The sequence below is a fragment of the Oncorhynchus tshawytscha genome, linkage group LG31 (genome assembly GCF_018296145.1).
Source record: "Oncorhynchus tshawytscha isolate Ot180627B linkage group LG31, Otsh_v2.0, whole genome shotgun sequence".
Lineage (NCBI taxonomy): Eukaryota > Metazoa > Chordata > Actinopteri > Salmoniformes > Salmonidae > Oncorhynchus > Oncorhynchus tshawytscha.
In genome coordinates, this window is record NC_056459.1 from 40,070,766 (window position 1) to 40,084,749 (window position 13,984).

Consider the following 13,984-nt stretch of genomic DNA (forward strand, 5'->3'; position numbering starts at 1 on the left):
AGGCTAGTACTCTGGTATGAGGCTGACTGTAAAGCAGGTGGAAACAGGCTAGTACTCTGGTATGAGGCTGACTGGTATGAGGCTAAAGCAGGTGGAAACAGAAACAGGCTAGTACAGGCTCTGGTATGAGGCTGACTGTAAAGCAGGTGGAAACAGGCTAGTACTCTGGTATGAGGCTGACTGTAAAGCAGGTGGAAACAGGCTAGTACTCTGGTATGAGGCTGACTGTAAAGCAGGTAGAAACAGGCTAGTACTCTGGTATGAGGCTGACTGTAAAGCAGGTGGAAACAGGCTAAACTCTGGTATGAGGCTGACTGTAAAGCAGGTGCAGGCTAGTACTCTGGTATGAGGCTGACTGTAAAGCAGGTGAAACAGGCTAGTACTCTGGTATGAGGCTGACTGTAAAGCAGGTGGAAACAGGCTAGTACTCTGGTATGAGGCTGACTGTAAAAGCAGGTAGAAACAGGCTAGTACTCTGGTATGAGGCTGACTGTAAAGCAGGTGAAACAGGCTAGTACTCTGGTATGAGGCTGACTGTAAAGCAGGTGGAAACAGGCTAGTACTCTGGTATGAGGCTGACTGTAAAGCAGGTCTGGTATGAGGCTGACTGTAAAGCAGGTGGAAACAGGCTAGTACTCTGGTATGAGGCTGACTGTAAAGCAGGTGGAAACAGGCTAGTACTCTGGTATGAGGCTGACTGTATGTAAAGCAGGTAGAAACAGGCTAGTACTCTGGTATGAGGCTGACTGTAAAGCAGGTGGAAACAGGCTAGTACTCTGGTATGAGGCTGACTGTAAAAGCAGGTGAAACAGGCTAGTACTCTGGTATGAGGCTGACTGTAAAAGCAGGTAGAAACAGGCTAGTACTCTGGTATGAGGCTGACTGTAAAGCAGGTGGAAACAGGCTAGTACTCTGGTATGAGGCTGACTGTAAAGCAGGTGGAAACAGGCTAGTACTCTGGTATGAGGCTGACTGTAAAGCAGGTGAAACAGGCTAGTACTCTGGTATGAGGCTGACTGTAAAGCAGGTGGAAACAGGCTAGTACTCTGGTATGAGGCTGACTGTAAAGTAAAACAGGCTAGTACTCTGGTATGAAACAGGCTAGTACTCTGGTATGAGGCTGACTGTAAAGCAGGTGGAAACAGGCTAGTACTCTGGTATGAGGCTGACTGTAAAGCAGGTGGAAACAGGCTAGTACTCTGGTATGAGGCTGACTGTAAAGCAGGTGAAACAGGCTAGTACTCTGGTATGAGGCTGACTGTAAAGCAGGTGGAAACAGGCTAGTACTCTGGTATGAGGCTGACTGTAAAGCAGGTGGAAACAGGCTAGTACTCTGGTATGAGGCTGACTATGAGGCTGACTGTATGAGGCTGACTGTAAAAACAGCAGGTGGAAACAGGCTAGTACTCTGGTATGAGGCTGACTGTAATGAGGCTGACTGTAGGTGGAAACAGGCTAGTACTCTGGTATGAGGCTGACTGTAAAGCAGGTGGAAACAGGCTAGTACTCTGGTATGAGGCTGACTGTATGTAAAGCAGGTAGAAACAGGCTAGTACTCTGGTATGAGGCTGACTGTAAAGCAGGTGGAAACAGGCTAGTACTCTGGTATGAGGCTGACTGTAAAGCAGGTGGAAACAGGCTAGTACTCTGGTATGAGGCTGACTGTAAAGCAGGTGGAAACAGGCTAGTACTCTGGTATGAGGCTGACTGTAAAAGCAGGTAGAAACAGGCTAGTACTCTGGTATGAGGCTGACTGTAAAGCAGGTGGAAACAGGCTAGTACTCTGGTATGAGGCTGACTGTAAAGCAGGTGGAAACAGGCTAGTACTCTGGTATGAGGCTGACTGTAAAGCAGGTAGAAACAGGCTAGTACTCTGGTATGAGGCTGACTGTAAAGCAGGTGGAAACAGGCTAGTACTCTGGTATGAGGCTGACTGTAAAAGCAGGTAGAAACAGGCTAGTACTCTGGTATGAGGCTGACTGTAAAGCAGGTGGAAACAGGCTAGTACTCTGGTATGAGGCTGACTGTAAAGCAGGTGGAAACAGGCTAGTACTCTGGTATGAGGCTGACTGTAAAGCAGGTGGAAACAGGCTAGTACTCTGGTATGAGGCTGACTGTAAAGCAGGTGGAAACAGGCTAGTACTCTGGTATGAGGCTGACTGTAAAGCAGGTAGAAACAGGCTAGTACTCTGGTATGAGGCTGACTGTAAAGCAGGTGGAAACAGGCTAGTACTCTGGTATGAGGCTGACTGTAAAGCAGGTGGAAACAGGCTAGTACTCTGGTATGAGGCTGACTGTAAAGCAGGTAGAAACAGGCTAGTACTCTGGTATGAGGCTGACTGTAAAGCAGGTGCAAACAGGCTAGTACTCTGGTATGAGGCTGACTGTAAAGCAGGTGGAAACAGGCTAGTACTCTGGTATGAGGCTGACTGTAAAGCAGGTGGAAACAGGCTAGTACTCTGGTATGAGGCTGACTGTAAAACAGCAGGTGAGAAACAGGCTAGTACTCTGGTATGAGGCTGACTGTAAAGCAGGTGGTAAAGCAGGTATGAGAAACAGGCAGGCTAGTACTCTGGTATGAGGCTGACTGTATGTAAAGCAGGTGGAAACAGGCTAGTACTCTGGTATGAGGCTGACTGTAAAGCAGGTGGAAACAGGCTAGTACTCTGGTATGAGGCTGACTGTAAAGCAGGTGGAAACAGGCTAGTACTCTGGTATGAGGCTGACTGTAAAGCAGGTAGAAACAGGCTAGTACTCTGGTATGAGGCTGACTGTAAAGCAGGTGGAAACAGGCTAGTACTCTGGTATGAGGCTGACTGTAAAGCAGGTAGAAACAGGCTAGTACTCTGGTATGAGGCTGACTGTAAAGCAGGTAGAAACAGGCTAGTACTCTGGTATGAGGCTGACTGTAAAGCAGGTGGAAACAGGCTAGTACTCTGGTATGAGGCTGACTGTAAAGCAGGTGGAAACAGGCTAGTACTCTGGTATGAGGCTGATTGTAAAGCAGGTAGGAACAGGCTAGTACTCTGGTATGAGGCTGACTGTAAAGCAGTGGAAACAGGCTAGTACTCTGGTATGAGGCTGACTGTAGTACTCTGGTAAGGCTGACTGCAGGTGGAAACAGGCTAGTACTCTGGTATGAGGCTGACTGTAAAGCAGGTGGAAACAGGCTAGTACTCTGGTATGAGGCTGACTGTAAAGCAGGTGGAAACAGGCTAGTACTCTGGTATGAGGCTGACTGTAAAGCAGGTGGAAACAGGCTAGTACTCTGGTATGAGGCTGACTGTATGGAAACAGGCTAGTACTCTGGTATGAGGCTGACTGTAAAGCAGGTAGAAACAGGCTAGTACTCTGGTATGAGGCTGACTGTAAAGCAGGTGGAAACAGGCTAGTACTCTGGTATGAGGCTGACTGTAAAGCAGGTGGAAACAGGCTAGTACTCTGGTATGAGGCTGAAAACAGGCTAGTACTCTGGTATGAGGCTGACTGTAAAGCAGGTGGAAACAGGCTAGTACTCTGGTATGAGGCTGACTGTAAAGCAGGTGGAAACAGGCTAGTACTCTGGTATGAGGCTGATGAGGGTAGAAACAGGCTGACTGGTATGAGGCTGAAAAGCAGGTGAAACAGGCTAGTACTCTGGTATGAGGCTGACTGTAAAGCAGGTGGAAACAGGCTAGTACTCTGGTATGAGGCTGACTGTAAAGCAGGTGGGCTAGTACTCTGGTATGAGGCTGACTGTAAAGCAGGTGGAAACAGGCTAGTACTCTGGTATGAGGCTGAGGCTGAAACAGGCTAGTACTCTGGTATGAGGCTGACTGTAAAGCAGGTGAAACAGGCTAGTACTCTGGTATGAGGCTGACTGTAAAGCAGGTGGAAACAGGCTAGTACTCTGGTATGAGGCTGACTGAGGCTGACTGTAAAGCAGGTAGAAACAGGCTAGTACTCTGGTATGAGGCTGACTGTAAAGCAGGTGCAAACAGGCTAGTACTCTGGTATGAGGCTGACTGTAAAGCAGGTGGAAACAGGCTAGTACTCTGGTATGAGGCTGACTGTAAAGCAGGTAGAAACAGGCTAGTACTCTGGTATGAGGCTGACTGTAAAGCAGGTGGAAACAGGCTAGTACTCTGGTATGAGGCTGACTGTAAAGCAGGTAGAAACAGGCTAGTACTCTGGTATGAGGCTGACTGTAAAGCAGGTAGAAACAGGCTAGTACTCTGGTATGAGGCTGACTGTAAAGCAGGTGGAAACAGGCTAGTACTCTGGTAGGCTGAGGCTGACTGTAAAGGCAGGTGGAAACAGGCTAGTACTCTGGTAGGCTGAGGCTGACTGTACTGTAAAGCAGGTAGAAACAGGCTAGTACTCTGGTATGAGGCTGACTGTATGTAAAGCAGGTGGAAACAGGCTAGTACTCTGGTATGAGGCTGAAACTGTACTGTAAAGCAAAGGGTGGAAACAGGCTAGTACTCTGGTATGAGGCTGACTGTAAAAGCAGGTGGAAACAGGCTAGTACTCTGGTATGAGGCTGACTGTAAAGCAGGTGGAAACAGGCTAGTACTCTGGTATGAGGCTGACTGTAAAGCAGGTAGAAACAGGCTAGTACTCTGGTATGAGGCTGACTGTAAAGCAGGTGGAAACAGGCTAGTACTCTGGTATGAGGGCTGACTGTAAAAGCAGGTGGAAACAGGCTAGTACTCTGGTATGAGGCTGACTGTAAAGCAGGTGGAAACAGGCTAGTACTCTGGTATGAGGCTGACTGTAAAGCAGGTGGAAACAGGCTAGTACTCTGGTATGAGGCTGACTGTAAAAGCAGGTGGAAACAGGCTAGTACTCTGGTATGAGGCTGACTGTAAAGCAGGTGGAAACAGGCTAGTACTCTGGTATGAGGCTGATTGTAAAGCAGGTAGAAACAGGCTAGTACTCTGGTATGAGGCTGACTGTATGTAAAGCAGGTGGAAACAGGCAAGTACTCTGGTATGAGGCTGACTGTATGTAAAGCAGGTGGAAACAGGCTAGTACTCTGGTATGAGGCTGATTGTAAAGCAGGTAGGAACAGGCTAGTACTCTGGTATGAGGCTGACTGTAAAGCAGGTAGAAACAGGCTAGTACTCTGGTATGAGGCTGACTGTAAAGCAGGTGGAAACAGGCTAGTACTCTGGTATGAGGCTGACTGTAAAGCAGGTGGAAACAGGCTAGTACTCTGGTATGAGGCTGACTGTAAAGCAGGTAGAAACAGGCTAGTACTCTGGTATGAGGCTGACTGTAAAGCAGGTGGAAACAGGCTAGTACTCTGGTATGAGGCTGACTGTAAAGCAGGTGGAAACAGGCTAGTACTCTGGTATGAGGCTGACTGTAAAGCAGGTAGAAACAGGCTAGTACTCTGGTATGAGGCTGACTGTAAAGCAGGTGGAAACAGGCTAGTACTCTGGTATGAGGCTGACTGTAAAGCAGGTGGAAACAGGCTAGTACTCTGGTATGAGGCTGACTGTAAAGCAGGTAGAAACAGGCTAGTACTCTGGTATGAGGCTGACTGTAAAGAGGCTGACTGTAAAAGTGGAAACAGGCTAGTACTCTGGTATGAGGCTGACTGTAAAGCAGGTGAAACAGGCTAGTACTCTGGTATGAGGCTGACTGTAAAGCAGGTAGAAACAGGCTAGTACTCTGGTATGAGGCTGACTGGTATGAGGCTGACTGACTGTAAAGCAGGTGGAAACAGGCTAGTACTCTGGTATGAGGCTGACTGTACTCTGGTAAGGCTGACTGCAGGTGAAACAGGCTAGTACTCTGGTATGAGGCTGACTGTAAAGCAGGTGAAACAGGCTAGTACTCTGGTATGAGGCTGACTGTATGTAAAGCAGGTGGAAACAGGCTAGTACTCTGGTATGAGGCTGACTGTAAAAGCAGGTGGAAACAGGCTAGTACTCTGGTGACTGAGGCAGGCTAGACTCTGGTATGAAGTAAAGCAGGTGGAAACAGGCTAGTACTCTGGTATGAGGCTGACTGTAAAGCAGGTGGAAACAGGCTAGTACTCTGGTATGAGGCTGACTGTAAAAGCAGGTAGAAACAGGCTAGTACTCTGGTATGAGGCTGACTGTAAAGCAGGTGGAAACAGGCTAGTACTCTGGTATGAGGCTGACTGTAAAGCAGGTGGAAACAGGCTAGTACTCTGGTATGAGGCTGACTGTAAAGCAGGTGGAAACAGGCTAGTACTCTGGTATGAGGCTGACTGTAAAGCAGGTGAAACAGGCTAGTACTCTGGTATGAGGCTGACTGTAAAGCAGGTAGAAACAGGCTAGTACTCTGGTATGAGGCTGACTGTAAAGCAGGTGGAAACAGGCTAGTACTCTGGTATGAGGCTGACTGTAAAGCAGGTAGAAACAGGCTAGTACTCTGGTATGAGGCTGACTGTAAAGCAGGTGGAAACAGGCTAGTACTCTGGTATGAGGCTGACTGTAAAGCAGGTGGAAACAGGCTAGTACTCTGGTATGAGGCTGACTGTAAAGCAGGTGGAAACAGGCTAGTACTCTGGTATGAGGCTGACTGTATGTAAAGCAGGTAGAAACAGGCTAGTACTCTGGTATGAGGCTGACTGTAAAGCAGGTGGAAACAGGCTAGTACTCTGGTATGAGGCTGACTGTAAAGCAGGTGGAAACAGGCTAGTACTCTGGTATGAGGCTGACTGTAAAGCAGGTAGAAACAGGCTAGTACTCTGGTATGAGGCTGACTGTATGTAAAGCAGGTAGAAACAGGCTAGTACTCTGGTATGAGGCTGACTGTAAAGCAGGTGGAAACAGGCTAGTACTCTGGTATGAGGCTGACTGTAAAGCAGGTGTAAAGGCTGACTGTAAAAGCAGGTAGAAACAGGCTAGTACTCTGGTATGAGGCTGACTGTAAAGCAGGTGGAAACAGGCTAGTACTCTGGTATGAGGCTGACTGTAAAGCAGGTGGAAACAGGCTAGTACTCTGGTATGAGGCTGACTGTAAAGCAGGTGGAAACAGGCTAGTACTCTGGTATGAGGCTGACTGTAAAGCAGGTGAAACAGGCTAGTACTCTGGTATGAGGCTGACTGTAAAGCAGGTGGAAACAGGCTAGTACTCTGGTATGAGGCTGACTGTAAAAGCAGGTAGAAACAGGCTAGTACTCTGGTATGAGGCTGACTGTAAAGCAGGTGGAAACAGGCTAGTACTCTGGTATGAGGCTGACTGTAAAGCAGGTGGAAACAGGCTAGTACTCTGGTATGAGGCTGACTGTAAAGCAGGTGTAAAGCAGGTAGAAACAGGCTAGTACTCTGGTATGAGGCTGACTGTAAAGCAGGTGGAAACAGGCTAGTACTCTGGTATGAGGCTGACTGTATGTAAAGCAGGTAGAAACAGGCTAGTACTCTGGTATGAGGCTGACTGTAAAGCAGGTGGAAACAGGCTAGTACTCTGGTATGAGGCTGATTGTAAAGCAGGTAGAAACAGGCTAGTACTCTGGTATGAGGCTGACTGTAAAGCAGGTGGAAACAGGCTAGTACTCTGGTATGAGGCTGACTGTAAAGCAGGTAGAAACAGGCTAGTACTCTGGTATGAGGCTGACTGTAAAGCAGGTAGAAACAGGCTAGTACTCTGGTATGAGGCTGACTGTAAAGCAGGTGCAAACAGGCTAGTACTCTGGTATGAGGCTGACTGTGTGTAAAGCAGGCAGAAACAGGCTAGTACTCTGGTATGAGGCTGACTGTAAAGCAGGTGGAAACAGGCTAGTACTCTGGTATGAGGCTGACTGTAAAGCAGGTGGAAACAAGCAAGTAGTCTGGTATGAGGCTGACTGTAAAGCAGGTAGAAACAGGCTAGAACTCTGGTATGAGGCTGACTGTATGTAAAGCAGGTGGAAACAGGCTAGTACTCTGGTATGAGGCTGACTGTATGTAAAGCAGGTAGAAACAGGCTAGTACTCTGGTATGAGGCTGACTGTAAAGCAGGTGGAAACAGGCTAGTACTCTGGTATGAGGCTGACTGTAAAGCAGGTAGAAACAGGCTAGTACTCTGGTATGAGGCTGACTGTATGAGGCTGAAAGCAGGTAGAAACAGGCTAGTACTCTGGTATGAGGCTGACTGTAAAGCAGGTGGAAACAGGCTAGTACTCTGGTATGAGGCTGACTGTAAACTCTGGTATGCAGGTAGAAACAGGCTAGTACTCTGGTATGAGGCTGACTGTAAAGCAGGTGGAAACAGGCTAGTACTCTGGTATGAGGCTGACTGTAAAAGCAGGTGGAAACAGGCTAGTACTCTGGTATGAGGCTGACTGTAAAGCAGGTGGAAACAGGCTAGTACTCTGGTATGAGGCTGACTGTAAAGTAAAGCAGGTAGAAACAGGCTAGTACTCTGGTATGAGGCTGACTGTAAAGCAGGTGGAAACAGGCTAGTACTCTGGTATGAGGCTGACTGTAAAGCAGGTGGAAACAGGCTAGTACTCTGGTATGAGGCTGACTGTAAAGCAGGTAGAAACAGGCTAGTACTCTGGTATGAGGCTGACTGTAAAGCAGGTGGAAACAGGCTAGTACTCTGTATGAAACAGGCTAGTACTCTGGTATGAGGCTGACTGTAAAGCAGGTGGAAACAGGCTAGTACTCTGGTATGAGGCTGACTGTAAAGCAGGTGGAAACAGGCTAGTACTCTGGTATGAGGCTGACTGTAAAGCAGGTAGAAACAGGCTAGTACTCAGGTATGAGGCTGACTGTAAAGCAGGTGGAAACAGGCTAGTACTCTGGTATGAGGCTGACTGTAAAGCAGGTAAAAACAGGCTAGTACTCTGGTATGAGGCTGACTGTAAACAGGCTAGTACTCTGGTAAGGCTGACTGCAGGTGGAAACAGGCTAGTACTCTGGGCTATGATGGCTGACTGTAAAGCAGGTGGAAACAGGCTAGTACTCTGGTATGAGGCTGACTGTAAAGCAGGTGGAAACAGGCTAGTACTCTGGTATGAGGCTGACTGTATGTAAAGCAGGTAGAAACAGACAGCTAGCTCTGGTATGAGGCTAGTACTCTGGTATGAGGCTGACTGTAAAGCAGGTAGAAACAGGCTAGTACTCTGGTATGAGGCTGACTGTAAAGCAGGTGGAAACAGGCTAGTACTCTGGTATGAGGCTGACTGTAAAGCAGGTAAAAACAGGCTAGTACTCTGGTATGAGGCTGATTGTAAACAGGTAGAAACAGGCTAGTACTCTGGTATGAGGCTGACTGTATGTAAAGCAGGTGGAAACAGGCTAGTACTCTGGTATGAGGCTGACTGTATGTAAAGCAGGTAGAAACAGGCTAGTACTCTGGTATGAGGCTGACTGTAAAGCAGGTGGAAACAGGCTAGTACTCTGGTATGAGGCTGACTGTAAAGCAGGTGGAAACAGGCTAGTACTCTGGTATGAGGCTGACTGTAAAGCAGGTGGAAACAGGCTAGTACTCTGGTATGAGGCTGACTGTAAAAGCAGGTGGAAACAGGCTAGTACTCTGGTATGAGGCTGACTGTAAAGCAGGTAGAAACAGGCTAGTACTCTGGTATGAGGCTGACTGTAAAGCAGGTGGAAACAGGCTAGTACTCTGGTATGAGGCTGACTGTAAAGCAGGTAGAAACAGGCTAGTACTCTGGTATGAGGCTGACTGTAAAGCAGGTAGGAAACAGGCTAGTACTCTGGTATGAGGCTGACTGTAAAGCAGGTAGAAACAGGCTAGTACTCTGGTATGAGGCTGACTGTAAAGCAGGTGGAAACAGGCTAGTACTCTGGTATGAGGCTGACTGTAAAGCAGGTGGAAACAGGCTAGTACTCTGGTATGAGGCTGACTGTAAAGCAGGTGGAAACAGGCTAGTACTCTGGTATGAGGCTGACTGTAAAGCAGGTGGAAACAGGCTAGTACTCTGGTATGAGGCTGACTGTAAAGCAGGTGGAAACAGGCTAGTACTCTGGTATGAGGCTGACTGTAAAGCAGGTGGAAACAGGCTAGTACTCTGGTATGAGGCTGACTGTATGTAAAGCAGGTAGAAACAGGCTAGTACTCTGGTATGAGGCTGACTGTAAAGCAGGTGGAAACAGGCTTGTACTCTGGTATGAGGCTGATTGTAAAGCAGGTAGGAACAGGCTAGTACTCTGGTATGAGGGTGACTGTAAAGCAGGTGGAAACAGGCAAGTACTCTGGTATGAGGCTGACTGTAAAGCAGGTAAAACAGGCTAGTACTCTGGTATGAGGCTGACTGTAAAGCTAGAAACAGGCTAGTACTCTGGTATGAGGCTGACTGTAAAGCAGGTAGAAACAGGCTAGTACTCTGGTATGAGGCTGACTGTAAAGCAGGTAGAAACAGGCTAGTACTCTGGTATGAGGCTGACTGTAAAGCAGGTAGAAACAGGCTAGTACTCTGGTATGAGGCTGACTGTAAAGCAGGTGGAAACAGGCTAGTACTCTGGTATGAGGCTGACTGTAAAAGCAGGTAGAAACAGGCTAGTACTCTGGTATGAGGCTGACTGTAAAGGCAGGTGGTGGAACAGGCTAGTACTCTGGTATGAGGCTGACTGTAAAGCAGGTAGAAACAGGCTAGTACTCTGGTATGAGGCTGACTGTAAAGCAGGTAAACAGAAACAGGCTAGTACTCTGGTATGAGGCTGACTGTAAAAGCAGGTGAAACAGGCTAGTACTCTGGTATGAGGCTGACTGTATGTAAAGCAGGTAGAAACAGGCTAGTACTCTGGTATGAGGCTGATTGTAAAGCAGGTAGAAACAGGCTAGTACTCTGGTATGAGGCTGACTGTAAAGCAGGTAGAAACAGGCTAGTACTCTGGTATGAGGCTGACTGTAAAGCAGGTGCAAACAGGCTAGTACTCTGGTATGAGGCTGACTGTATGTAAAGCAGGTAGAAACAGGCTAGTACTCTGGTATGAGGCTGACTGTAAAGCAGGTGCAAACAGGCTAGTACTCTGGTATGAGGCTGACTGTATGTAAAGCAGGTAGAAACAGGCTAGTACTCTGGTATGAGGCTGACTGTAAAGCAGGTGGAAACAGGCTAGTACTCTGGTATGAGGCTGACTGTAAAGCAGGTAGAAACAGGCTAGTACTCTGGTATGAGGCTGACTGTAAAGCAGGTAGAAACAGGCTAGTACTCTGGTATGAGGCTGACTGTAAAGCAGGTAGAAACAGGCTAGTACTCTGGTATGAGGCTGACTGTATGTAAAGCAGGTAGAAACAGGCTAGTACTCTGGTATGAGGCTGACTGTAAAAGCAGGTAGAAACAGGCTAGTACTCTGGTATGAGGCTGACTGTATGTAAAGCAGGTGGAAACAGGCTAGTAGTCTGGTATGAGGCTGACTGTATGTAAAGCAGGTAGAAACAGGCTAGTACTCTGGTATGAGGCTGACTGTAAAGCAGGTAGAAACAGGCTAGTACTCTGGTATGAGGCTGACTGTAAAGCAGGTGGAAAATAAGTGTTTATAAATGATGAAAAGACTATGAAGGCATAGATAGGGGTTGGTACCCTGTCCCTTCCACTCTGTTCCCTATAACCTACCCCTATGGGCCCTGTTCAAAGTCATCTACTATGTAGGGATACGGTGCCTGAGGAACAACAATGCAGCTGTAGACAGCAGGGAATAAAAGACAGTTTGATTGCAAAGATGTAATGATAATTTACTTAACTTAAATTATTGGTACGGTACAATAAGCGATGTTTGATCAACCCATGCTCTGCAACATGTTTTCATCAGAATGAGATAGGGCTATAGGTATGATGGTTACCTGGGTGAGACACGAAAACATGTACAATATATTATCATATCAATCATTATGAAACATCAATAGGCAGAGAACAAATCAATAACCTTTAAAACTATTGTTTTTCCATCAATCAAATAACAACTAGACATGAACAAGCCATTTAGATTCTATTCATCGAAATGTGTGTTTTTAAATCCACTTAGATAGGGGTCTGTGATTGGATAGGCAAGAGCCATCGTGATCTTTATAGCAAGTCTATAAATCCATTAGATCACTGTGCGGTCTGTGCTGTTATTGGATCACTGAGTGGATTCCTTTTGATCTCCCCGACACTGTTCAAATGATTGGCCAGCTCCTGGACCACTGATGTCCTTCCCACCTGGTCGTGTCTCCTCTTCTCCATGATCAAGTCCTCTAAACACTGGAACTCCAGCATGTGAGACTGTTTATCTGACATCGGGATCTTTAACCTGTATGGCTGTTTTCCTATCCGGATCTCCCCGCCCATTTTGAACTCCCGTTTGCCAAACCTGCACCAAGCGGCAAAGCACTCTGAATTTCTCCAGCTCAACTCTCTGTCTTTAGCTCCTACCTGTTCCATAGCGTTCTGAACCACCATCTCGGCGCTGAGGGCTTTGAATTTATACAGCTCGTTGACTATCCTACATCTCCTTCCCTGGCTGGCGTCTGTCAGGAAGCTGTTCTTTATCTCTGCTCTGTGCAGGTGCACCACCTGGAAGTCACCGACATACACCGCCCAGTGGGGGTACTGTCCCGTGGTTACAAACTCCACCAGGTCACCTGCCCTGCATTTGTTTAGTAGGATCTCGGGGGAGTAGGTTTCCATGCCCGCGGTCTTGACGCTCTTCTCGTAAATACATTCCCCCCGGTGGTAAACGGCGCAATCCACCTCGTTGCTCTTGTCGCAGTGTTTATGTTCCGTACCAGTGTGGTGCTCCTTATCCGCTCCATCTACGTTACGGTTTTCACCCTCCTGTTCCTCGTCATCTGTTGAGAAAATATATGACACTCCGATCCGAGGACCCTCCTCGGTGTCCAGCCCGTTGGGGTCCACTGTGGGAACTTCTGCGTAACTTTGTTGTGACTGTTTAATTTTATCCACCTGGTTGCCCATGCCTCCTCCCTGGTAGCAGATAGGGATGCGGGAATGATGCTGCTTTCTGTCAGGCGGTCCACCTGTTAAAACCCGAGGATCATCGCCATCTGTAGCCGCCTCTGTACCACACAGCCCGGGTAAAACTAATGACACCCTCCCGAAGGGCTCCGATAAATCTGTAGCGGCAGGTCTCCAACAAAAGCAAAATCGTATTCCCAAGCAGCAGTCTGCTGTGATGAAGTCTATTCAAATCAACAAGTGTTTTGCTGTGGATGGATGGAGAACAACAGCATTAGTATTCAGGAAATACAATTCCATCCGTTCAGGTGTAGGCTAGTCCTCTACACGCGCCTCACCTGATATTCGCTAGGCTATTCTCCATGCGTAAAGTTGGGACATTTAACTATCACGAGCAATACGATTAGGTCGGAACAACAACAATAATAATAGACTTGAGGTTATTCGTGCCCGGTGACTAAAATGTATCTTATGTCCGTGCTGTCCGATTAAGTAGGATGAATGAATAGTTTCCGCAGTGGTGTAGTCAACACCACCGAGGCGATACTGAAACCTGCAAGTCGTTGCGGATTCGATGGCAGGCAGATCTCGGTCTTGGCACAGCTACAGCGACTGTTACAAACGCTTCTCATTTAAAGCTGTAGTGCTTATTTTCTTTTCATTATCTTTCACATTCTGAGTTCCCCAACTCTCAAACGATGGGGTACAAAGTTAATGTATTGGTATACATTATTACAACCCATTCTGCTCACAGGTTTCAATAATATTCTACTCCATCTGGAATAAATACGATGTAGATCAATGTGTACGACTACATAACTTTGTTATTAAACATATGTAGCAACATTGTCATTACTCTAGAACGTTGTATTAAAATCGTACATAACAATACCTTTGTAATATCAGAGTGCTAATAAAGTTGAACCTGTTTGTAGTGTTGTTACACAACTGGAAGAGAGATAGTTTTACTCATGGCTTCTCACACTGCAGATTTTCAGCATTTTTACCTGTAACAGCATGGCACTCACACCTTCTAGTCTACTAAACTGTTCCATAGTGGCCTTAGTGCCTCACATCATCTGGTCTACTAAACTGTTCCATAGTGGCCTTAGTGCCTCA

At 47.2% G+C, this 13,984-nt stretch overlaps 1 protein-coding gene across 1 annotated transcript; it reads right to left on the bottom strand.

Moving 5' to 3' along the window:
- Window positions 1-11,647: 11,647 nt before the first annotated feature.
- lratd2a (LRAT domain containing 2a) lies at window positions 11,648-13,425 on the bottom strand. The gene is made up of 2 exons (XM_024408056.2): window positions 13,204-13,425; window positions 11,648-13,113 (listed from the first exon to the last, which is right to left on the bottom strand). Exon 2 carries the CDS (start codon window positions 12,863-12,865, stop codon window positions 12,002-12,004), a length of 864 nt encoding a protein of 287 aa, XP_024263824.1. The 5' UTR covers window positions 12,866-13,113; window positions 13,204-13,425; the 3' UTR covers window positions 11,648-12,001.
- Window positions 13,426-13,984: the final 559 nt, after the last annotated feature.